Raw genomic sequence first — 23,549 nt, 5'->3', positions numbered from 1 at the left:
GAGGAAGGATTAATGGCCCCTGTGGGGGCGTGAAGGAAACTATGAACCTGCTGTCGCCACCCTCAGCCCTGTGCCAGAACTGATTTGCCCAGGGAGGAGCAGAGAAGTCAGGCTGGATTTTGCTGACGATGTGTAAGGATGGAAACCAGGTTAACAGGAATAGGAGGGCAATACAATTGGGCTGAGCGAAGAACAGAGGCCATGTACAGGTGGGCTGGCCTCTACCTCTCCATTCACACCCTTTGAGCCACATAAGGGGTGAGTGCCAGCCTCTAACTATGGGAACACTTCTGAGGCTCCCAGGGCCAAACGCAGGTTAAGTTGTTTTTCCAGGCAGGACCGATCGATTGCAGAACAGTGTGGCTGACCGGTTTGCTGGGGCTCCCCATTCCATTACTTGCAGAAAGATAATGAGGTGTGCTCTGGAGCTGTATGAAAATCAGGTTGTATGTAAAGTTAAAACATATTTAGATGTTTGGTTACTAGTTGAATTTTTATGTAAAGTGACAGTCACTCTGCATGTTTTATAAATTTTCATATGCTGGGCTTATTTATATCTGGACTTATCTGTAGTTGGTAGCAGTTGTTTTAAAGCCAGGCCTAGATCATCATAGGACTTACCCAAGACTCAGAGAAACGTGGCACTTGAGGTTTCCTCCAGGTAGAGTAGTTTTAGAAGGCAGATACGGTAATGTTAGACACTAATTTATGAACTGGTTATTCCTGATAAGCTAATACCCCATCTTTCCCTTTGGGAAGCCCTGCTTATCTGCCTCTTGAAATAAATGCATCCCCATCTTGACAGGATAAAATGGGCCCAATGTAGCTTCCAAGGCAGTGCTTGGCCCTGGTATATTCCAACCACATGCCCAGCAAATGAACACTGGCAAAGACAGCAGCACTGGTGCCTATGTCCCAGCCTGGCATTATGTACCTCCTGCTAAGCAACCAACTCAGACCCCTCTTGGCTGTGTCCCTTACTTGCTTCCACTAACACCAAAGTCTTTGCTGCTCCTGTAAGGCCATCTCTAGTACTTGTACTTAGCTCTAAACCAGTGTTTTTCAACCTTTTTTTTAATCTCATGGCACATTTGAGCCCATAGTTAACTTTCTGCAGCACACTTAAATTATGTTGATCAAGAAAAAGAGCAAAAGAAGAATATACTTACTGTGCTTTGAACTTCTTTTGAAAATAATTTTAATTACTGATTTTCAAAAACTTTTACAGCATACCTAAGACCCTTTCAGGGCACAATAGTGTGCCGTGAAACACCAGTTGAAGATCAGTGGTTCTAAACTTTGGAAAACTGTTGGAAACTGAAACTCCCACTTCACATTTTTCTCTTGCCGCCATCAGTCACCAACAACCCAGCAAAGGTTCTCAGTACAGACTTATTTGGACAAACCGAGGGCAGAAACATTAATCAGAATAGTCCGTGCCTCTACACCCCTTGGGTGCACCTACACACCGTGCATCTTGGGTGGAGCTGATGCAGAGCTGGGCCACTTGGGATGGCCTCGGGAAGGTACTGACACTGCCTTCTACAGGGCAGCTCCACTCTCCTGGCTTCCCTCACTCTGCCCCCTCCTATTACTACTGGTTTTCAGTTGGGGATACTTATTGGTCTTGCGGTGAGCAGCATTTCCTGTATCTGTAAGATATTGGGATGCCACCAGGCCCTGTTCAGAGCTCCACAAAGATGAAACAAAATCTCAGGCTCATTCCAAGGGCCAGCTCACCTGTGCTCCTTGCAATGGAGGAGCCTGTAAAGTAGCAGTAGCTGCAGCTGCCAGGCCCCTTCCTCTTCAGCAGAGAGGACTTCTGACAAGCCTGGGCCTTGGCCTGGATCCTCCTGTGGGTCTGCCATAGCCACCCGGACTTCCCAAAGCTCTACTTCTTTGCCTGGACCTACCAAGGACAATAATGTTCTCTGTTCCCTCTCTGGGACACCACACTTACAGGACACTTGGGGAAAATCCTTAGTTCCCTAAAGCTTTTAAAATCCAGCAAGTGAGAGAAGTAAAACAATTTAATGATGGCTTCCTTGATTTACAGAGAACAGAAAGGACAAAAATTTCTCTCCATGCATTGGTACAATGAAATTCAGGGACAAGTGGTGGTCCAAGGATAGGAGCTATGGCATTCAGATGCACTGCTGAACTTCTTGTGTCATGTGGTCCAATCATCTGACGCAGCAATTACAGACACCAGGGAGAGGTAGGGGGACTGCCCAGGCTCTTGAAGTGGGAGTGCTTTCAGGCAGCAGAGTAAGCAGGAGTGTGTGGGCCGAAGGAACGCCAAGCTTCCACGTGCCCACAGACCACAGTGGGCTCAGCTCTCCCGTAAGAGCTGCTGTAGGGGCTAGACCCAGGTGAGGTGCTGGGAGGATGGCAGGAGTAAGCAGCATGGCAGAAAGGAGCATGTGCTAAGTGCTGGGCCATACTTTCCTCCCAGACACTGAGTTCTTGATGATTCAGCTCCATCTTCCAAGGGGTAATACAAGTCCCAAGATTTGGAGCTGGAAAGGTGGTAAGGATGGAACAAGAAGGGAGTGATGCCGTCCACTCCAGAGGCCACCTAGAATGTCTCCATTCCCTCTCGCCTGCCTTCCCCCTCCCATCAACCCCAAAGATCTGAGGAGACAGCAGAGATCAGAGACCTCGTCACTCTTCCCTAATCACAACAAGCTGACTACGACATTTCTAAAGAGAGGGAGAAGAAGGAAAAACGCCATGGGCTCTTACAGGGAAGACCTGGGGAAGACTGGCTTTGGGAGGGGAGGAGCGGCTCCCTGGTACCGTGTATCCCCCCGGCTGGCAGCCTGGCCTCTTGATGGCCCGGCCTATCTAGCTGAGCATTTTGTGCCGATCGAACACTGTCTTCCGCTGCTCCTGCACCTGCAGCTTCCACCTTTGCTGAGCACCTTCCACGCGCTCCAGAACAGTGTTCGCTCGGGGTCCCCCGAGGGATGCAGCAGCCGCTGCCATGGAGCGAGCATCCTGTAGTGGGGAGAAAAAAAGAGAATATCTGGCATGGTGAGCTAGAGGGGGCTCAGGTCCTGAAAGTCTGACATGGAAAGGATGTCCCATGAGCACCCCAAAGTCTGACCTCTCCCCAGAATGGGAGGCTGGGACTCTCCAAGGACCTTGCCTTGTCATCTGCCGAGCCTGGCACAGTGTGCTGGCCTGCTGGAGGCCTTAGTGCCTGAATAATCTGCACTGAGTGCACGTAGAATCTTCCCCTCCCTGGGCCTGGGAAAGGAAGCACTCCAAGGAGCACATTTTGGGGCCATAATAACACAGTCAGCTCAGGTCAGGTTCCCAGGCTCTCTTTTCTGCCTATTTCTAACTCTCAAGAAGAATGCCAAGTGTAGGCTTCAAGACTTCACTTAGGCAGAGCACTCAGTAACATTTGTTGAGAATATGCACCACACTCTGGACTGCTCCTAGGCTGAGGAACCCCCTGTCCTCAGGGGCCAGAGGTGGCAGGAAGGCCCAAGGGCCACAGTCAAACTACCCTGAAATGGTAGCACATCTTAAGATCAAAATCCACAGGATCCGCTAACTTTTCCTGGGAAAGAAGAGATGTGATATCACTCAGAGAGTCCAGCGGGGATGGAAGTTTAGAGCACGACCCAGGCATTCCCGCTGCAGAGCCTGGTCTGGCCCACTCCCTCCTTTGATAGCTTAGGGCAGCTCAGCTCCTTCTCTATCTGTCCCCACTAGTACCCCCCTTCCCCTTTGCTCTCAGAACTGCTTCTGTTGTCAAAAGCATCCTCCCCTAATTACCACTTCTCTGCCTCTGAAGCTTTGGAGCCCATGCATTTCCTGCAGGACCTGAACCTGATCTCTGGGGGGAATTAGAGCCCAGGGCCAGGCCTACACTCCTGTGGGGATTTCCTCCCTAGCTCTCCCTGCCTCTCATCTCCTGCCACACATCTCTTAAGGGATTAGCACACCTCACTAAGCCCAGAGCCGCCCAGTAAATGCAACTTTGCTTCTAATGCCCTGAGCTGGCAAGGCTTCTGTCACCATGCAGCTGCCAGGCTGGGGGTGGGGGTGATGGTGCAGGGGGTTAGTGAGGGTAGGGAAGGGTGGGCAATGCGGAGTGGAGGCTGGCTACAGATGCAGCTAGGTGGGGGTCCATCAACCTTGCGGCTCTGGGTAATTAGTCTTTCATCTTGTGAACACTCATCTCTAAAGGTGAGTCAGATGGACACTGTCCTCTGGGAGCCTCCTGTCTAGCCCCTGGGGAAGGCCTCCTCTGCCAGGCTAGGTGAAGATTAGGTGATACCTGAGAAGCAGATATGGGGGATCAGGCAGGTGCCACTGGGACTCCTGGGCTCTATGGCTGGGCTGGTGACCCACCGCTTCTAGGGCCTTAGACGCCCTAGGTCCATTTCACAGGTGGAACGCCAGGTCTACAGTAGAAGCTGGGAGTAGGCACCTCAGCCACTGAGCAGCAGTGTGTTCAGGACAAGTGACTACTTCTCCAAGCTTCAATGGGACAAATCCAATCTTTGAGACTTTTTCTCACTATATTGTCACTATATTGTTATTTTAGTTATCAGACAATCTAATATGCATGCACGTATACATGCACACATGGCACAAAGAAGTTTTGGGAAACAGTATTTAGTATGATGCCGTCTGATATTCTCTGCACTCTTCCATTTCATCTTTTATAAGTCCTGGTCATGACCCACAAAATTCATTTCATGACCTAACGGGCTGTGACCCAGCTTGAAATACACTGCTTTATGATCAGTAGAGGGGCTGTGGCCAAGTCAGATGATATATGTAAGGCACTTGCTATCACGGCTGCCACAGAGCTGGAGCTCAAGAAATGTTCAGTTTCCCTCCTGGTAGCTGAGCACAGCACTTAAGAAAACTCTGGAGTCAAACAAATCTAGCTTTGAATCTTGGCTCTGACCTCTACCAGATATGTGACCTTGGGCAAGTTACCATCTTCTCTGAACCTAGTTCCCAGTCTATGAGGCGAAGACTAAAGAGGCATCTCCTCAATGAGACACTGAACGTAATGCCTTAGCAGCACCTGGCAGACAGTAAGCAAACAGCAGTGGTTACTGTCATCAGCCCTAGTGCTGGGACCGAGTAGGCAGCGGAAAGGGCTGGAAAGCCAACAGCCCACTGCCAGGGGGAGCACCTGTGAAAACTCACCACAGCTGCTGTGCTACCTTTTAGTTGGGCTGCATCTACCACAGTGCTAAGGACAAGCCTCCACCCAGTTCTGCTCCTGTGTGGCAGTCTAGATGAGCTGAGCCCTGAAGAGACACCTGGGAAGCCGCTGGCCCACTTGGACTTGGCCATCCTGGCTCTGGGGGCTGGAACAGTTCTGTTTCCTCCCCATGTCCTATCTCATCCTTTCTGATACCAGAGTCCTCATGATAGGGCCCAGTGAAGGATGCCTGGCTAGGAGGGGAGGGACAGTCTCAGCCCTGCCCTCCTTCTCCTGCTGTGCATCTCAGGGGAAGCCAGGGAGAGCCAAGAGCAGAGCATTAAGGGAACATGCTGAAATTCACCACATTACCACAGTATCATTTGTTTCCCCTTCATGTAAAGTCTTAACAAACAGCTCCTAAGTGGGGGAAAGCTGTTGCTGAGAGGCTCTGTTTCCATTGCTAATAGTCTGATTAAAAGGTATTAGAGACTCCACATCTGTTCTAGAGACGGCCCAGAGTGGGGCCTCATCCTTGCTGGTACTGTGGCAGGATGCGGGGAGAAGCAGGAGAAATCCAATCACCACTCCCTACCCTTCCCCTCTGAGGTTGGGTCTCTGGGACCCAGGGAGGCAAAGAGCCAGTTAGGAGAGGTGTTGGGTAAAGCCCCTGCCAAGCAGGGGAAAGACCTCTGATGTGCATGGGTTCCCCGGGGGACCAGATCAGCATGACAAGTGCCACTATGTACCAGGCACTCTGCTAGACATTTATGTGGATTATTCCCAGGTTCATAAACCTGGCAAATGGGTAATATCATCCCCTTCTTGTAGATGGGGGAGCTGAAGTTCCTGAAAGGTGAGTCATCTGCTACTAAGGTTGCACAGTAAGTCAGATTCTGAACCCAAGTCTGCACAGCTCTTACGCTAGGACTCCACTGGGGCTTTCTTTCGCTGTTCTCGCTTGGCCATCTAGATGAGCTGGACCCTGAGGAGGCACCTGGAAAGCCACTAGCCCACCAGACTTAGCTCTTATCCTAAAACTCTCCCTTAAGAGACAGCCAACAGGCTCGGCGCCTGTGGCTCAAGCAGCTAAGGCACCAGCCACATACACCTAAGGTGGAGGGTTCGAATCCCCAGCCTGGGCCCGCCAAACAACAATGATGGCTGCAACCAAAAAATGGCCGGGCGTTGTGGCGGGCGCCTGTGGTCTCAGCTACTTGGGAGGCTGAGGCAGGAGACTCGCTTGAGCCCAGGAGTTGGAGGTTGCTGTGAGCTGTCATGCCATGGCACTTTACCCAGGGGGATAGCTTGAGGCTCTGTCTCAAAAAATAAATAAATGAATAAATAAATAAATAAATTCTTAAAAAAAAAAAAAAAAGAGAGACAGCCAACAGGGACAACCAAAGAAGTCCCGAAGGTTAGAGCAGAACTAAGCACTTGTAAAGGACCTGGGTGCCAGGAACATCAAGCAAGGCCTTTCTCTCTAGCCCTGGCAGAACCCCGATATCTGTGAGAATAAACCTGAACTGATAAACTACCCTGGAGGCTACCAAGCTACCCAGATGAAACACTCTTTAGCCTGCCCAGAAGCCCTGGTTCTGTGTTGGCACTAGCCTGGGGTTAAGTCTCTCTGATGACAAAGAGACGAAGGGAAGAGAGAACCCGCCTCATGTGCTCTTCCCTCTCTGGCTGCCCCTTCTCTCCCATCCCAGGCACAGGAGTAGGACCAGACAGTCACTTACCAGCAACTCGCAAAGAATGGCCCGTTAGCAAGGGGAATACACAGTCTCTTTGAGTTTTCCAAGTTTAACCCAAATCTTTCCCACTTAGCCAAATCTGACTGTCCCTCTGCTTTGAGGTTCACCCTGACCTACATGCTACTGCCTCTTGCTGCCAGAGTCACTTTCCTGGGACAGCCCAAATCATGCCATTCCCCTGCTCAAAAACTGTGGCTGGTGACACAGTAGCTTACAGATAACACCCTGCTGCACATAGCAGCCTCTGGGCTGGCTGAGCTGTACATCCCCAGCCTCATCTACCCTTTGCCCCATTGTCTGACTGTCTATCTGTCCTTTCTCTACCTGTGCTGCCCCTCAGTCTTCCCTGCAGCAACCTGAACACTGCTTACGTGTTAAGGCCCAAGATATATCTCATTTGTAAGGACAAGCAAACACCTGTACAGCTCCCACACCTACTATCCCAACAGGTATGTGGAGGTGTGAAGGATTATGCCCATTTCAGATTTAGAAAACTAAACCATGAAGCTAGCACCGTGGATGGTTAAGGGGCAGAGCTCGACTTCAACCTGGGACGGTGATTCCAAAGCTATGTGCCTAACTATTGTGCTGTGCTGGCCCGAACAGAAGCTCTGGAAATGTTTATTGAATCACCCACCTTTCTGTCCTGTCCTCAGGGGAGAGGCAGCTGTCTGAACTGCCCTTGTGTTTCACTGTCAGCTCCCCTCGGCCAGGGCCCTCAGCTCACAGCTGCGCATCCCTCCTCAGAGAGGAAGGGAGATCATGCCTCGGTGGTCTGAGTCTTCTCTTCTCCCTAGTACCTATGTGTTTTCCAGTTCCCACATCACCATCCTCTTTCCTTAATTCCCTGGCACATCGTCTCCCAAAGAGGGCTCAGAACTCTGCCTACCTCCCCGGGAGGGTAAGCACTTTGAAGACCCCTGTGAGCAGCAGACATCCGAGCCTCAGAGCAGCTCTATGTCTCTCTTCAAAGAGGGTCCAACCTGCACATCTAAAACAGCTCTGTTTGCCGTCTCTGCCCCAGCAAACAAGCTTGCTTCCTCCTTTCAAAGGGTGTCTGAGCCCAGGGATTAGGCCTAATGCGGCTGGAATCCCAGGGGAGGCAGCACTCAGCAATTGGGTCCACTGAGGCTCTGCCAGCGCTTTCAAAGGGAACACGACAGGCTTTCATCTCCCTCCACGGACTCAGGCTGAGGCTGCGGGGGAGGCCTCCCCTTCCTCTTCTAGTCCTCCACCTCCAGGGCAAGAGAGCTCCTCTTCCAGTCCTCCACCTCCAGGGCAAGAGAGCTCCTAGCCACGGGAGCCAAGGAGCCCCCAACCCTGAGAAATCTCTGACCTCCTTATCTCACCTCTGACTTCTAAGGGGTCTGGAAACCTCTGGAGCTTAGATACTGTTTTGCTTCTAAAGTCACCTAGCTGTGCAGGTCTAGGTGTTCTTTCAAGGAACCCTGAGAGGCTGTTCCAATTTTGTGCTTCTTGGGTCTTGTGGTGAAAACTAAATCCCTCCAGCCCAGGGAAGACATGGTCTTGTCTTTTTTTTCTTTTTCTTTTGTTTGTTTGGTTTTTTTTTTTTGGAGATAGGGTCTTGCTCTGTCACCCAGGATGGAGTGCAATGCCACAATCACAGCTTACTGCAGCCTCAAACACTTGGCTCAAGTGATCCTCTCACCTCAGCCTTCTGAGTAACTGGGCCTACAGGTATCCACCACCGCACCCAGCTAAGTTTTTTTCTTTTTAGCCACAGGGTTACCCTATGTTGCCCTGGCTGGTCTCCAACTCCAGTGATCCTCCTCAGCCTCCCAAAGTGTTGAGGTTATAGCCTCTTTCTTAAGGAAAATACTCTCTAGACCATTAATAAACCCAGACATATGGCTACAGCTCTGGCTCTGCTGCTGCTTAGCTAGGGGCCTATGACCACTCTCTCCCTGCCCCCCAATCCCAAGTCTCCCCACATTTCCTTTCCTTGTGCACGGAGTGGAGCGGGCCAGCAGATTACCCCTCACCATGCAGGACTAGGGCCTCAGTCTCTGTAAAGACCAGCTGCTTGGGCTGTGTGTACCCCGGTACCCTGTCCACCCTCCCTGTAGCAGTTTGCCTGTCACTTTCCCATCCATCTGAAGCTGCCTCTGCAAATCCCTCTCTGCCAGAAATCTCTCCTCAGACAAGCACAAAGACAACTTCCCCAGCCCTTGTCCAATGGGAAGGAGCCTCCCAAGCATCCATCCAGTTTCCTCACCTGACCACCTACCTCACAAGGCTGGACCTTACTGCAGGCCTTTATGGTCCCTACTCATTTACCTGGCTTTGGCTGTCTTGAAGCTTATACCCCTGAGGGCAGACACAAGGCCTGTGCAAATCTCAGCACGGTGCCACCTGCAGCATTTCTGAATATAGCAGGAGAAGCGGAGCTGCTAAACCACAGGTACCTGTGACAGGGATACTATATAGAATCCCAGGAGATGAGGGATGAAGAGGGGATATCAAATGAGGGACTAGAGGGCATTTCCTTACCCATCCCAAGGGCATGATGAGATCCTCCCGCCACGGCCCTCAATCAGCCAGAGCTTGCTGCACCTCGGATCCAGGTATCCAAGAAACTGAACATGTTTATGACCTTTTAGAACCTCGGGGTGGGAGATGAGGCAGTATCATCCTGTCCGCCCAGGGCAGGAATCTCCTCTATAAAACAGAGGTGGCCTTGCCAGCTTCAGTGTTGAGTGCCACCTGTTATAGTCGACTGCCCTCCAAGTCACCCTCCTTAGAAAGTCCTCCTTCCTGAGCCAAAACCTGAACCTAGGAAATCAACGTCCACTCTGACTCAAGTTCCGCCTCTGGGAAATGGGCTGACCAAAGCTAACCCCTCCTTATTCCCTAAAACCCTTCATACAAGCTCTAAGTGGGAGTCTCCTGGGGTAAAGAGAGGCCTGGGCTCAGACCCTGAGATGGCAAGCTGCCCTCCCTCTGGCTCCATAGCTAGGACGGCAGTAGAGATGACAAGGCTGTGCCCGAGAGCCATGCATTCCAGGAAAATCATCAGGCTGCATCTCTCAATTACTCCCCCAGCCAGGACTACAATTACCACATTACCCCTAATCGCTGGGTGTTTATTAGCGATGCTCCTCCCCTATCAGAGCTGCTATTACTCTACATTAATAACCAGGTAGGCATGCAAGGTTTCCTCTTGAACACAGACCACCCAACGGCCAGCGCCACCGCCACCCAGGCCCCAGCTCCAACAGGGCAAGGCTGAATCCCTCAGCTCCACCTTTGACCAAACTCACACTAGCTGGTAGCCTCGGGCAGACTGGAAACAGCCCAGGCCTATACACAGAAGGGACAACAGGGTTGGTGGGAACAGCCAGAGCTTCCTCCTTGACCTGACCTGTTCTGTTCTGCCAGCCCAGATCCATGTCCCCTTGGCAGCTTCACACAGAAGACCTGAGCCCTACATTCTCTTTTTGGTGGGAAAAAGAGGTCCTCATGACCTTGCAAGGGAACCCACCTGCTCCATCCTTAGATCACACGGTCAGCAAGAAGATTCCTCTTCTAGTTTATTAAATCTTCCCCTCTAAGTCCCAGCTGTGGGTCCTCTGTCCCTGGGTGAGGCTAAGCTTGCTCCTACAAATTTCTGAAGGCAGTGATCATGTGCCTCCTTGAGTTGGTTTTATCCCCCACAAGCTAAACATCTCTCAGGTTCTTCAACTAATTCTCCCAGGATTCGGCTGAGACACTTCCCCTTTAGCTGCTCCTCTGGACACATCACGGAAGGCCTCGCTCATTCCATGGCTAAACAGAGGGTCTTCCAGCAGCAAGGCCCTAGGCACAAAGCTCACTGGAGCAGAAGCAACAGTGAGCCCGTGTGCCTCGGCTGCTGCAGCCTGGAGCAGTCCGCCCTGCTGGCAAACCTGCTAGGTACCCTGAGTCTCCTACAGCCAGCTGGCTGCTGCGCCGGTGTGTGAGGGAGAGAGAGGCACAAGGGACTATCAGTCTTCACTCGGCAAGGAGGTTCCTCTGTTCTCCTAGGGAGCATGCCGGCTCATCCCATCACCACAGTGCACGCCCCTTCCTGCTCCCATGAGGAGCTCTTCAGCTATGCCCTTCCATCCCACCCTAGTTTCCTCTCTACGGTGTCTGTAACTCTTTGACGTCAGTGGTTCCCCACCTTCCTTATTGAATAAAGCCAAAACCTTTAGCTTGACATCTGAGGCCTGTGATAATCTGGCCCACACTTACTGGCCAGCTCTATTTGCCCCTACTCCTACAGGCCTACCTTTATCCTTGAAATGCTCAAAATCCCTCACACATATATAGTGAGGCCCCCTACATGGCACCACTATCTACCTTACTCCTTTTTCGCTCTTGAAATCCTGCTTTTCCCTCAAGACCCCAGGGCTGTGCTTTGAACTGAGCAAGTGCTCAACAGATGCTTGTGGGATCAGTGAACAAAAGAATAAATCTGCCGCTTCCAAGTATCCCACCAGCTTATCACCAGTGTCTGAACAACAGGGTATTATGTGTATCTACCACTACATGTGAGTGGCCCTGATGGGTTCTCTTCCCACTGCCTAGACACACGGCATGAAGGAAGACACGGCTCACTCAGTGTGCAATGAGGCCAGGGTCAGTGACAGCCAGGGCCACCTCCTGCTTCATCTGAACAGGAGGAGAGCAACCTGGAGCACAGAAATGAGAGCAGAGGAGACACCCACCCCACCTGGGCCCAAGTGATGCTCTTCTGGGTCCTGCACTGGTTTTTTCTGGGTAGAGACAGAGTGTTACTTTATCATCCTTGGTAGAGTGCCATGGCGTCACATTGCTCACAGCAACCTCCAACTCCTGGGCTTCAGTGATTCTCTTGCCTGAGCCTCCTGAGTAGCTGGGACTACAGGCGCCTACCACAACGCCTGGCAATTCAGCTGGGGCCAGGTTTGAACCCGCCACCCTCGGTATATGGGGCCAACACCCTACCCACTGAGCCACAGGTGCCACCCTGGGTCCTGCACTGGGGACTCACATCCTGGGAGCAGGGCCCTGGCCCCAGAGCCCCAGTTACCTCATTCTCCTCCTCATTGTGGAGTTGCTCAGTGTACGCATCCGGCTTTCGAATCAGAGGGTCCACCAGCATCAGGAAGGCCATGTAGAGTAAGAGGGCACCCACCACGGACAGGTAGATGACAATGATGACCTGGGGAGGAGACCCGCCACAGCTGTGAACCAACATCCTGGGTCAGGGATGGGAAAAGTATGTCTATCCTGGTGCCATCTGTGCTCTGCTGGCTGCTCTTCCTAAAGTGCCTCTCTGAGAAAGGAGTAGGAGGTGACGTAGGTTGGAGGGAAAGAGCGCCAGGAAGGAAAAGGGAGGGCCCTACTCCTCAGACAGATGGGCTCTGTCTTAACCCGAGAGAGCCCAAAGAGCAAGAATCAAGGCAGTAGACAGATGAGAGGGCAGACGTCTGGAGCCTGACACAACAGGCTCCTAGGGGTGGGGGTGCAGAAACAGGGCCTGCCTGGCTACAGAAGAGTCCAGAACAAAGGGTAGAAGGGCATCAGAAACTAAGAGCAAGGAAGAACTAGGTGGAGAGGCCAGGAGGCAAGGGGGAGGACAGACCTGGTGGCAGGCTCATTACCCACTGTGGAGTGCAGGACAGATGGGGCAGGCAGCTTCTGCACCTCAACTAGTGGGACCACAAAAGTACCTTTGCTCACCTCTAAATGCCCCTTGGGGGATAGAAATCACCTGTTTGAAAAGAACTCACCCTAGACCCCAAGGCTTGTAAATGGTAGAGGTGTAACCTGAACCCAGATTTGGTGACTCCATCTCAAATGCTTTTTCTGCTTCCCTAAAGCCTGGCCATCATTGGCTCCTGATCCCAGGCCTGGCCCTCCCTTGACTGTGAAGAGGGGGTGAGAAAAAGGAGACCTTCAAGTTTGGTGCTCAGCTTAGAACCACTGGCAAGTTCAACTGGACCAACCTTCTCCCTGACTGAAGCACCAGTGTTCATGCCTCTTTTTCTTTTTTTTTTTTGTTTTTTGAGACAGAGTCTCATCTGGTCGCCTTTGGTAGAGGGCTGTAATGCCTTAGCTACACAGCAATCTGAAACTCTTGAGCTCAAGGGATTCTTTTGCCTCAGCTTCCCAAGTAGCTGGAACTATAGGCACCTGCCACAATGTCTGGCTATTTTTAGAGACAGGGTCTAGCTCTTGCTCAGGCTTCTCTCAAACTCCTGAGTTCAAGCAATCTGCTTGCCTCAGCCTCCCAGAGTGCTAGGATTACAGGCATGAGCCATCACACCCGGCCACTTATGCCTTTTTAAACAGCATGAAGACTCAGATCCCTCTCCCTACACCCTAGGGAAGGAGAATGGAGGCTGAGTCTTTACTATGCTGAAGTTAAGGCGGGTGGGGGGTGTCTCCTGAGTAGAAGGACTTGAGGGAAACATGAGAGATTAGGAAGTGGTATCTGATGAGGTCTCCGTGCTGGGAAGGCCCTTCCCTGCCAAACAGGGAGAAGTGACATCTAGCTCTGAAATTAAGGTCTCAGGCATCTGGTCTCCAGAAGGTGGGATCCATTGGAGCAAATTCAAAGAAGGAAGCTCCCGGAGGGGTTACCTCTGGCGGGAGGATAAAAGAAACTCATTCTGCACAATTGGATAGGGCGGTACCTGCGTGAGGGGAGAGACAGCTGCTTTCTGCCTACATGGTGAGGACAGAGGAACCATAGTACAGGGCTCCCTGCTGCAGGCAGGGAAGGACAGCAGTGATGACCACTCTCCCTCCAAATGTGCCTCAGAAGAGGAAACCTGATAGAGCTGGTTCTCAAGCTGTGACCCTTTAATACAGTTCCTCATGTTGTGGTGACCTCCAACAATAAAATTATGGGAGCGACGAAAATAATTTTATGCTTGGGGTCACCAGAACACAAGGAACTGTATTAAAGGATGCAGCGTTAGGAAGGTTGAGAACCACTGTGATAGAGGATTCAGTGGTGTCTTTAAATTCATGATGATTCTTTTCTGATGCTATTTCCACATTCTTCAAAGGATAAGCAAGAACAGGCTCAAAAACTAGCACTGTTAGGCATCAGTGAGCATGGCCTGGCCCAGGATGCTAAGAACCTGGACTAAGAGACCACTGTGAGGCTCAGGGGACAGCAGAGTCTCTACTAGGGCGGCATCATAGCTTCTACGAGGCCTAGTCAAGCCCTGCCTGGGGTAGAGGAATGGATCAGGACCCCGGAAATGGATAAGGACCCCGTGGTGTCTTCCTCTCTCCTTTTGCGGTGGCTGTGTCTACTATTTCTCTCCTGAACTCACCAAATTGACTAATGACATAAAGGTTCAGGAATAAACCCAAAGGACAATCTGATGCCCCTCTCAGCGTCAGGACCCCAGCACTCAAAACCCAGCCCTGGCCCATAGCTCTGACACCTTTTAGAGGAGTTAGACGGCACTTTGAGAACTTACTTGGATTAAGCTCTGGGCAGGCAGGCTTACCTTTCCACCTGCAGCATACTACATGTACCCAGAAGGGAGCAGCCACTCAAAAGAGATTTATTGGAGGAACAAGAAGAGAGAAAGGGAAAAAACTGGAAAGAACAGAGGGAAAAAGGAGTCTTGAGGAGCTTTCCCAGGGTGCTAGGTGTAATGGGAGCCACTGGAAAAACACCAGAGAAGAAAGCCAGTTCCAGGAAGGCATGGGACGTGAGTCCTTGTGTCTGCACTAGGCCAGCCTTAAAGCCAGTCCCACAGTCATTTGGAATATTCCAGAATAAAGTAAAATACTATATGTGTAGGACAGGCAGGGCCAGGGAGATGGCACGCAGGGACTCCGGGGCCCGAGAGCTGCATTACCTTGATGGTGGTGGTGCTGCGCTCCTCGTACCGGCACTCGCACAGCAGGCAGTAGGCCTCCATGTCATGGCCGGGCACTGGCATGGGCTCCACCACGTGCAGGCAGTTGCTGCAACAGACACAAACAGGCCATGGGGACTGGGCTGCAGGAAGGTCTCAAAACCTCAAGACCAGAAGCAGGAGGCCTGGGGAGGTGAGAGGCAGGAGTAGGACACAGGTGAAGGGTGCCTCCAGGGAGAACACAGGGTTCATAAAGGGTCAGGCTGCCAGAAGCCCCTCCCAGCCCAAGCACCTGGCCATTAGGACTCTCCCAACTGCCCACAGTGCTGGCCTCACAACCACCAACCTTCCCTAAATCTGTGCCTTCTGCTGCCTTCCTGTTTCACGCTATATTCTCCCTGGGTGGCACATCCACCCCAGAGGTTCAACTCAGAACCTGCTGGGTCTTAGATTAGGATCTCTAGTCAGGCACTCTCTTCTCTTAAGAGCTGGACTCATAGCCAGGTGCCTATAGGATCCATCCAGCATGTCCCAAAGGGACAAACTCCCCACTCACCTGATATCCCACAGGGACTACAAACTTCCCACTCACCCGACATCCCACAGGGACTACAAACTTCCCACTCACCCGACATCCCACAGGGACCACAAACTTCCCCCTCACCCCGGCATACCCTTTGCCCTGACTCCCTAGTCCCACATGCTGGCTCTGTATTCTCAGTGGCAGAGAGAAGACCTCCACCATCCACTTAGCTGGCCAAGTCAGCCCTGGAATCATCTTTGACACTCCTTTTTCTCTCATCTATGAGCCCACCACTAAGTGCCAGTGAACTTACTTCCCTAGAAATTCCTAAAATCCACTCTCCTTATTTCCTGTACCACTGAGTCTTAGAGAAGGCCCTCACCATGTTTCCCCTGGACATCCAACCCAGCCTCCCTGCTGCCCTCCTGCCTTAGTTTGACCCTGTCGAACACACAACATCTTTACACAGCAGCTGAGTGATCTCACCAGAAGAAAACTCTGGTTGTGCCAGTGCCTCCACAGAGCCCCCATGGCAAGGGCTAATTCAGCTGCTCTGCATGGGGTTCCAGCCTGCCTCACTCCAGCCCACCACCTGCCACCCTGCCTCACCCAGCCCCAGTGACTGATTCTTAGACTGGTCTCTAAATGTGCCACATTCCACATCCTTGTCAGAAATGCACAGCTTTGCTGCCCAGCCCGGGATTTCCATTCAGAAGACTCAGCTCTGAGCTCTGTCCCCTCCCTGATGGCCAGATACCTGTGTTCATCTCCTCTGGGCCACCACCTCTTCACAATGCACTGGGGCCAGTCATACCTCACACAATCCCATGTTCCTGGTGCCCAGCACGTGCTGGCCAGAGAAGGCCTCAGTAAAAACATCAATTATAGGTCCTAAGAGTAAGCTCACTTAGCCCACCCTCGCCTAACAAGGGCTGTTCATCTGAGCTACAGGGCTGGGTTTCTGGCAGCACCAAGGATGTCCCTTTAGGGAAAACTTTGCTTCCCTTAAGACTCCAGGATGTGGCATATCTAAATGTGCCTAACCCTTGCTCCCCCCCGCCATGAAGGTCTCCCCTGTTGTAAGTAATGCTTTCAGGACTTGTACATTGCAAGGAGCTGACAGACAAGGCCAGGGTCATACATGTACTTAGTTGTCACTACTGTCCAGAGGGAGTGCCACCTTCCCTTCTCCAGCAAGTCTCTACAAGCCTCCTGGGGACCAGATTCCTCCCTACCCTGAGCCACATTGAGTCCTGGGTGTGGAAGGTCATTCCAGGGCGGAGTGGGGTCTGTGGACTTGCCACAGGCCAAAATGTGGTGTCAGGAGCAGCTGGGAAAGGCCAAGCTGAGTTCTTCAATTGGGGATCCTGTTATGCAGAGGAATGGGCTGGAAGGAGGAGGGGGAGGGAGAACAGCAATAAGGAGCTGAAATAGTTGTCTTAAGCTCCCCTGGGAATCGGTGAAACCCAAGGACACAAGTTCTTGTTCTCCTAAGTGTTCCCATTTACCTTTCGGGGACCAGTGATATTAGGACTTTGTGGACTAAGAGGGGTCACCAAGGGAAGAGAGTTAAAAACTGGGCTTAATTCTCTGCTCCTCTACTTATTCTACATATTTTAACTTCTCTGGGATGAACTTGATGATTGTGCTTTTCTAGGTAGCACAGAAACCATGGTGCGGGACAGTGGTGGTGAAGGATGGGATATAAGATGCTTCCCTCTCAGCCAGAGCAATTCTGATTCCATGTTCTACATGTTTTGTGTTTCCAAAACAGCTTTTGTTTATAGAAGTGCTTTATTTTAACAAGTTTGAAAGGTAAGGAACTAGCCAACTTATTTAGTTCCTTCCTGCTCTGGAATTGTCTATTGTACCTCTGCTGCCAGACCCACCCATGGGGAAAAACGGCTGCATCTGTGGTTATAAACCCTTAACGCTAGATGGCAGAGTACCAGCAGCACAGAACATAGGTGACTTGGCCACTCATCTGAGGATGGCGGCTCAGCTGGGGAAGGGGACAAGTGTTCTCTCTGCAAATGCGCTACCAGAGTGAAAAATGTGGGAGGGACCTGAAGATTCATTCAAACTGGCCTAGCACTGAGGTGCTAAGATCAAGGCCAAAGTCAAGGCTCCATTCCACACTTTAAGAGCTCCATGCAAGCATGCAGTGACTCCGGGACAAGATAAATGTCCTGGAGTTTTTCTTCCCAACCATGGTTTATACCCACTCACCCTTGAGGGAACTGCCTTGAGGTTCTGATATAAGTTTGTTCATTAGACAGCCCTCCAATTCTGACTTCTATGTGGAAGAAAAAGATGAACTATAGCCTGAGGTCTAGATAGGACTCCATTCTTTGGGGGCAACCAAGCTTGGGTTTCTAGGCTATAATTCTAGGACAGAGAGTGCTACGGCAGCCACCAGCACCTGCCTACACAAGGGGCATGGGATATAAACTTGTTATCTGGGGCAGGGGTAGGAGACCCCATCAGTATATTGACTGATGCCATATGAACCATGACCACAAGACACAAGGAGGTCACTAGGGTTCCTCCCAAGCCTTCAAATTTTAGGACTTTGGAAATCTATCAGACTAGTTAGAGTGGAAGGAAACAGGCTAGTGCTTTGAAAAGAGAAGCCCAAGTTTTCTTGGGCTATGGTGTAAGTTTGACCGTGATTATCTGTGCAGCCTGTGTAAGGCATGATAATACATATTAATACCATCAGCTAACATTTCTGTACCACTTAACTATATGCCAGGTATCGTTCTAAGTGCTAGATTTGCTTGTGTGTGTGCACATGTACAACACATACATCCATATACTTACTTAACATTCAAAATAATGCTCCATTTTACAGATAAGGAAATCAAAAGTACAGTGGAGAAACAGTAAATGAAGTAATCTGTCACACAATTAACAAATGACAAAGCTAGATGTGAAGCCAGGAAAGCTGGATCCAGAGTCTTTATATCTAACTAGACTGCCTCTCAGAAAATCTCAATCTCAGAGTTGGAAATTCAGCTAGTTTCAAACTTCAACTATTGCTCAGGATCAACTGCATCACAAGCACCTTAAGAACTTTAAGAAAAAGTTATCCCCCCACACATGCCAATATTTGCTGAATCAAAATCTGAAAGGGGAGGCTGGGCATGGTGGCTCATGCCTATAATCCTAGCACTCTGGGAGGCTCAGGTGGGAGTATCACTTGAGGTCAGAATTTGAGGCCAGCCTATGCCAGACAGAGATCCGGTCTCTACGCAAAATAGAGAAACTAGGTGGGTGTGCCAGAGCACATCTCTGATCTTAGCTACTTGGGAGGCTGAGACCAGGAATTTGAGGTTGCTGTGAGCTATCATGAAGCCACTACACTCTACTTGGGGTGATGGAGCAAGACTGTCTTCAAAAAGAAAAAAAAATCTGGAGGGGGCAGTGCTGAAAATCTGTATGTTCTCAAAGCTCACCTGATGATCCCAACATATACCAAGTAGCAGCAACACTGGCCCAGATACCCCTATCCAATGTTAATCCCTTCTACAGTACCTCACCTTGTCTGTGCTCAGCTCTCCCTTAGGATGGGGCTTTCCAACTCCTGAAACTGCCTAGATTAGCAATGCTCCCTTGACCCATGCTTAAGTCTGTTTCCCTGAAGCTTTCATGCAATGGCTCCAATTCTACACCAAGAAAACACAATGAACATAAATAATCTTCACAAGCACTGGCCCCCCATGGGCCCCACCTCCCATAATACGCCAGCCCTCCTCTGGGTCTTGGTCAACCATTGTTATGTCCCCATTTCCTCTCCTCTTCAAGCTCTTCAGCTCCTTAAATAATTCATTCCAAGACAATGTGTTGAAACTTCCCTTCACCAAGCTGCTTTCCTTTTTCTAAATGAATTCTTGGTTATTGTTCTCTTTTTAAAAGTGAAACACCCAGAAATGAATTCAAGACTCCAGGAATATAATTGAAATCTTTCTCTGGGCCTCAGTCTCTGCAGTTATAAAATGGGAATGATACTCATTCCATCTGTCTTACAAAGCTGCTGGGAGACTGACACTGAGTAACACAGGTAACAGAGCTTTGCAAAAGCGTTGAGCATCCCACAGTATATGGCTGTAACACCTACCTCTCCTAACTTTTCTACCACCATTTAGTATATATCACTAAAGACCAAAATTCAAAGCACAACAAAAAAATTTACTACTCTGACCAGGAACACTTTAGCTTGAATTTAAGACATGTAGGTCCTGATACAGTCGATGCTGACCATGGAATTGGTTCTGTGACCATGGACAAAATATACCTTTGGAAGATTCTCCATGGAAATGGAAGAACATACCTATAGTCTGGGGTCCAAGTAGTAAACCCATACCTTCAAGGGCATTTGCTAGAATAAACTGGAATATCCTCAGAGGATAAACAAGCAGCCAAGGGCCAGCCCATGGGTAATGCCTTACCAGTCCTTCTGTGACACATTCTGGTTGTAAATGTGCCCATTGATGTTTCTATAAGGTGGACAGATGCACTTGCACCGGATATCTTCAGAACTCTGGAAGAGAAAAGATATATGAGGTATACAGAGCCCCTGCCTGGGTTCAGGTTCTAGCAAGGCTGCCAACTTTCAGTTCCCTGTGTTATTAGGTAACCTTATATATGCTCTTGAGTCTTCCCTATCCCCAAGTTCAGCAAGGATCGCTTCTGCAGGAAGGATACTATATCACAGGGTCCTCAAAACAGAAAAGTCCAAGTGACAAATAAGATACAAAGAAAGCTTCCTAGGGCTGTCATTCCCTAAGTGTAGTGCTAACATAGGACAGGGATAGGAGGGGAGGCAAGCAAAGGCAACAGTCCCCTACACTGGACCCCACGCTTGTGTGTGCACCTCTGTTAAATGGCCTTGGCAGCTAGCCTCATCCCCTCATTCCATGTCCAACTTCTTATGTTAGGACTGGGGGATGGGGGGTAGAAATAAGGAAAAGTGAATGATTTCCATGGAAATACTCAAGCAACCCCTTTGAAAGTTCTTCCCTTCTGAAATGGGTAAGAGACAACACCATAAATGTTTATATTCCAATTAGTAATTCTGTGTAGGGAATAGAAGCAAACCCCCAGACTTAATCTTGTGTCAAAGCCTTGGTGATTTTAGACTCTCCAAAGTCCATAAACCAATCAATGTAGCTCCAGGTCATTTACCCCTAAAGAATAGAAGTTATCTAAGGAATCCCAGCACTTAGGGAGGTCAACCCAATAACAAAACTTCAATCGTATAGGACTTTATACTTACAGATAGTTTTTACATTGCTGTGTAATTTGATTCTACTCGAGTAACAGATATAACCACTACTACAGCTTGAGCACTTAATCTGAAAACTTGAAATGCTCCAAAATCTAAAACTTTTTGAGCATCAACATGACCATTAAGATGGTAACACTGCAGAAATGGTGAAAATGTGTGATGGACTTACTGAAGGACTATAGCAGCATGCATTTCTAACAGAACGAAAAACCATGTTAGTTATAAAATCAAAGGAAAACTTCTAAGGCAAAAGCCACTTTAATGAGGTAGATGACTCTGGAGTAAACATTTTAAAAAGCAATTTGGCAGAATAGCTTGCCCCCTCATCCCTAGAGGGCCTTCCTGGCCCTTCAAACACCTCTGATGCTTCTAAAAAAATACATGTGGCCAAGCGAGGTGGCTCATCCCTGTAATCCTAACACTCTGGGAGGCCAAGGTGGGCAGATCCCTTAAGCTTAGGAGTTCAAGACCAGTCTGAGCAAGAGAAAGACCCCATCTCTACTAAAAATAGAAAAATTAGCCAGGTATGGTGGAGGGCACCTATGGTCCCAGCTAGTTGAGGGACTAAGACAAGGGGATCACTTGAACCCAGGAGTGTGAGGTAGCTGTGAGCTATGATGCTAGGGCACTCTAGCCTGGAGCAACAGAGTGAGACTCTGTCTCAAAAATAAAATAAAATAAAGAGCTTCATGCTTATCAGGCTTGCTGGACCATAGGTAGAGACTGAAACCTGCTGTAGTTTGCTGATGCTGTTGTTTAATAGCTGGCACAGGTTTTCACATGATGCTACTGCGCTGCTTAGTTATCTCAAACACATTACTTTTTTACTGCATTGATGGTTAACTTATAGTTTTTACCCCTAAGTACTTACATGTGAGTAAGTGTAAGTAAGTGACCACTTAATTGGTAGCACATAAACCTGGAGTCAGAAACGACCGTGATGCCAAACAACCACAGATTGTCCTAACTGAAAGGCTGAGATAATGACTCCTTTGCTTTCTGATGGTTTAGTGTATACAAACTGTTTCATGCACAAAATTATTTAAAATATGGTATAAAACTGCCTTCAGGCTATGTGCTTCAGATGTATATGAAACATAAATGAACTTCACGTTTAGACTTGGAGCCTCATCCCCAATATATCTCATATGTGTGTGTGTGTATATATATATGCACAAATATTCGAAATCTGAAAATATCCAAAATGCAAAACACTTCTGTTCCCAAGCAAAGGACAGTACGGAGAACTTTGATAACTTCTCCTAACTTCCTTGCTGGAATTTCACCACTGGTCTGTCTGATCCAGACTGAGCCTGTATTCTATGCACACCCTTCTCCCCACACCATCTTTAAGGAGGCCTGCAGTCTTGACCCAAGAGAACCCCACTCGAAAGGAATGACCCTGTAGGTGACTGAGGGGCAGGGCCTGAGGTGCAGCTACCTCTGAGGAAGCCCTGTAGGTAGGGTGGGTGCTCCTGCCCTCACCTTGTTGGCTAGAGCTGCCGGCACCAGCAAACACCCGACCACAGCCACCAAAGATAAGAGCTTCATGCTTATCAGGCTTGCTGAGCCAGCAAGACCGGACACCTGGAAAAGAGATAAGTAGTGGGGTAAAAGAAAGATGGTCACACCACAGGCAGCGTGCTCCGCCCCTTAACCATCTTGCTAAGAAGTGGGAATGGGGTTGGGGACTGGGCTCCAGGATTCCAGGGCCTGCTAAACCTGGTCACCAAATGCTGCTTTCCCTGTCTTCCAAGTCTCTGGCTCGCCATTGACCACCTGGTAGGCCCTGCAGAGACAGCTTCCCGGGAATACTGCCGCTAGGGGTCCAGATCCAGTTCCCGCACAAGGCCCAGCTCCGACCCGCGCATCACGTCCCACCGCCCTCCGCCATCTCCGCCTCTGCCGCCCTGGCAGCTCCTCCCCGCTCAGGCCCGACTGGAACTTTGGGTGCAGTCTGGGAGCGCTGATCGGACGGCGAAGGCCAATGCCCACTGCGCCCAGAGGTCTTGGGCCGGACTGAGACCCCCGTACATCGGCGACCCTCCCACCCCTCCCCCAACGCCTGTTCCACGAACCTTCATGCCCCTCCGCGGTTGTACAGAACCTAGTTGGCCCCGTCCCCGCCCAGCTTCTATTGGCTGCCGGAGCAGCCTCTCAGCCCAAGCTCGCTGTAGCCAAGGCAACAAGACCCACCCTCTCCTGGGCGGGGAGACTTCTGCTCAAGGGAGAGGTAGGCATTTCTCAAACCCGATCAAACAAGAAAAGGGAACGTCAGCCCCACAAACTAAGGCTGGGGAAGGGTCTTGCCTTTGAGTGTGACCTATGGAAGTACCCGAGTGCTTCGCCCTTCCTTGTATTATAAACTCCTCTTGTTCCGGGTTGCTGTTTTAAACAGAAGGCACTTCATACACTATAATATAATAATAAATGATAATGATAAAGAGAGACAAAAGAGCTTTGTCCTCATTCAAAGTCTAGAAATGTTATTTAGGGAATCTGGAAATGTTACTTAGGGAAACACATCTTTACTGCAGAGGACTGCAGCGGCAACATCTCTCTACCCCTACACCCACATTCTCCCCTGGAGAAGGAGAAAAAGGGTTGGCCATGGGATGACTGTGGGCTGGGACTGTGAAGAGTGCCCAAACAGTCCCCTTAGCCCAGTCTTCCTGCCCTAGGAGCTGGTTCTGGCCCTAGTAAATTGGGGCAAGGTCTGCAAGGGTGGCAGTAGGGGTCCCAGACTGTGAACTTCTTGCCAGCTGTGAAGGAAAGAGGAGCCATCTGAGTACAGGGCTCCAGAGCCAGAGTAAGGACACCTGGGCTTTGAACCTGGCTGCCCCTGAGCAGCTATGTTAGCCTGGAGAAGACAACTCTGGGCTCTGGCCTTGGCTGCCTCATCTGTGAGAAGAGTTGGTTGGATTCTGAGATCCCATTCAACTTTCATATG

General features: G+C 50.1%; 1 protein-coding gene across 1 annotated transcript; it reads right to left on the bottom strand.

Annotated features, from left to right (window-relative positions):
- Nucleotides 1-2,711: 2,711 nt before the first annotated feature.
- TMEM9 (transmembrane protein 9) lies at nt 2,712-22,716 on the bottom strand. The gene is made up of 6 exons (XM_023514585.1): nt 22,678-22,716; nt 22,085-22,186; nt 19,761-19,852; nt 14,787-14,895; nt 11,990-12,121; nt 2,712-3,000 (listed from the first exon to the last, which is right to left on the bottom strand). Exons 1-6 carry the CDS (start codon nt 22,681-22,683, stop codon nt 2,848-2,850), a joined length of 594 nt encoding a protein of 197 aa, XP_023370353.1. The 5' UTR covers nt 22,684-22,716; the 3' UTR covers nt 2,712-2,847.
- Between the last annotated feature and the right edge of the window lie 833 nt (nt 22,717-23,549).

This window comes from Otolemur garnettii, unplaced genomic scaffold (assembly GCF_000181295.1).
Source record: "Otolemur garnettii isolate 467f Iridium unplaced genomic scaffold, OtoGar3 scaffold00055, whole genome shotgun sequence".
In the NCBI taxonomy this organism is placed as follows: Eukaryota; Metazoa; Chordata; class Mammalia; order Primates; family Galagidae; genus Otolemur; species Otolemur garnettii.
This window is presented reverse-complemented; position numbering and strand designations above follow the sequence as displayed.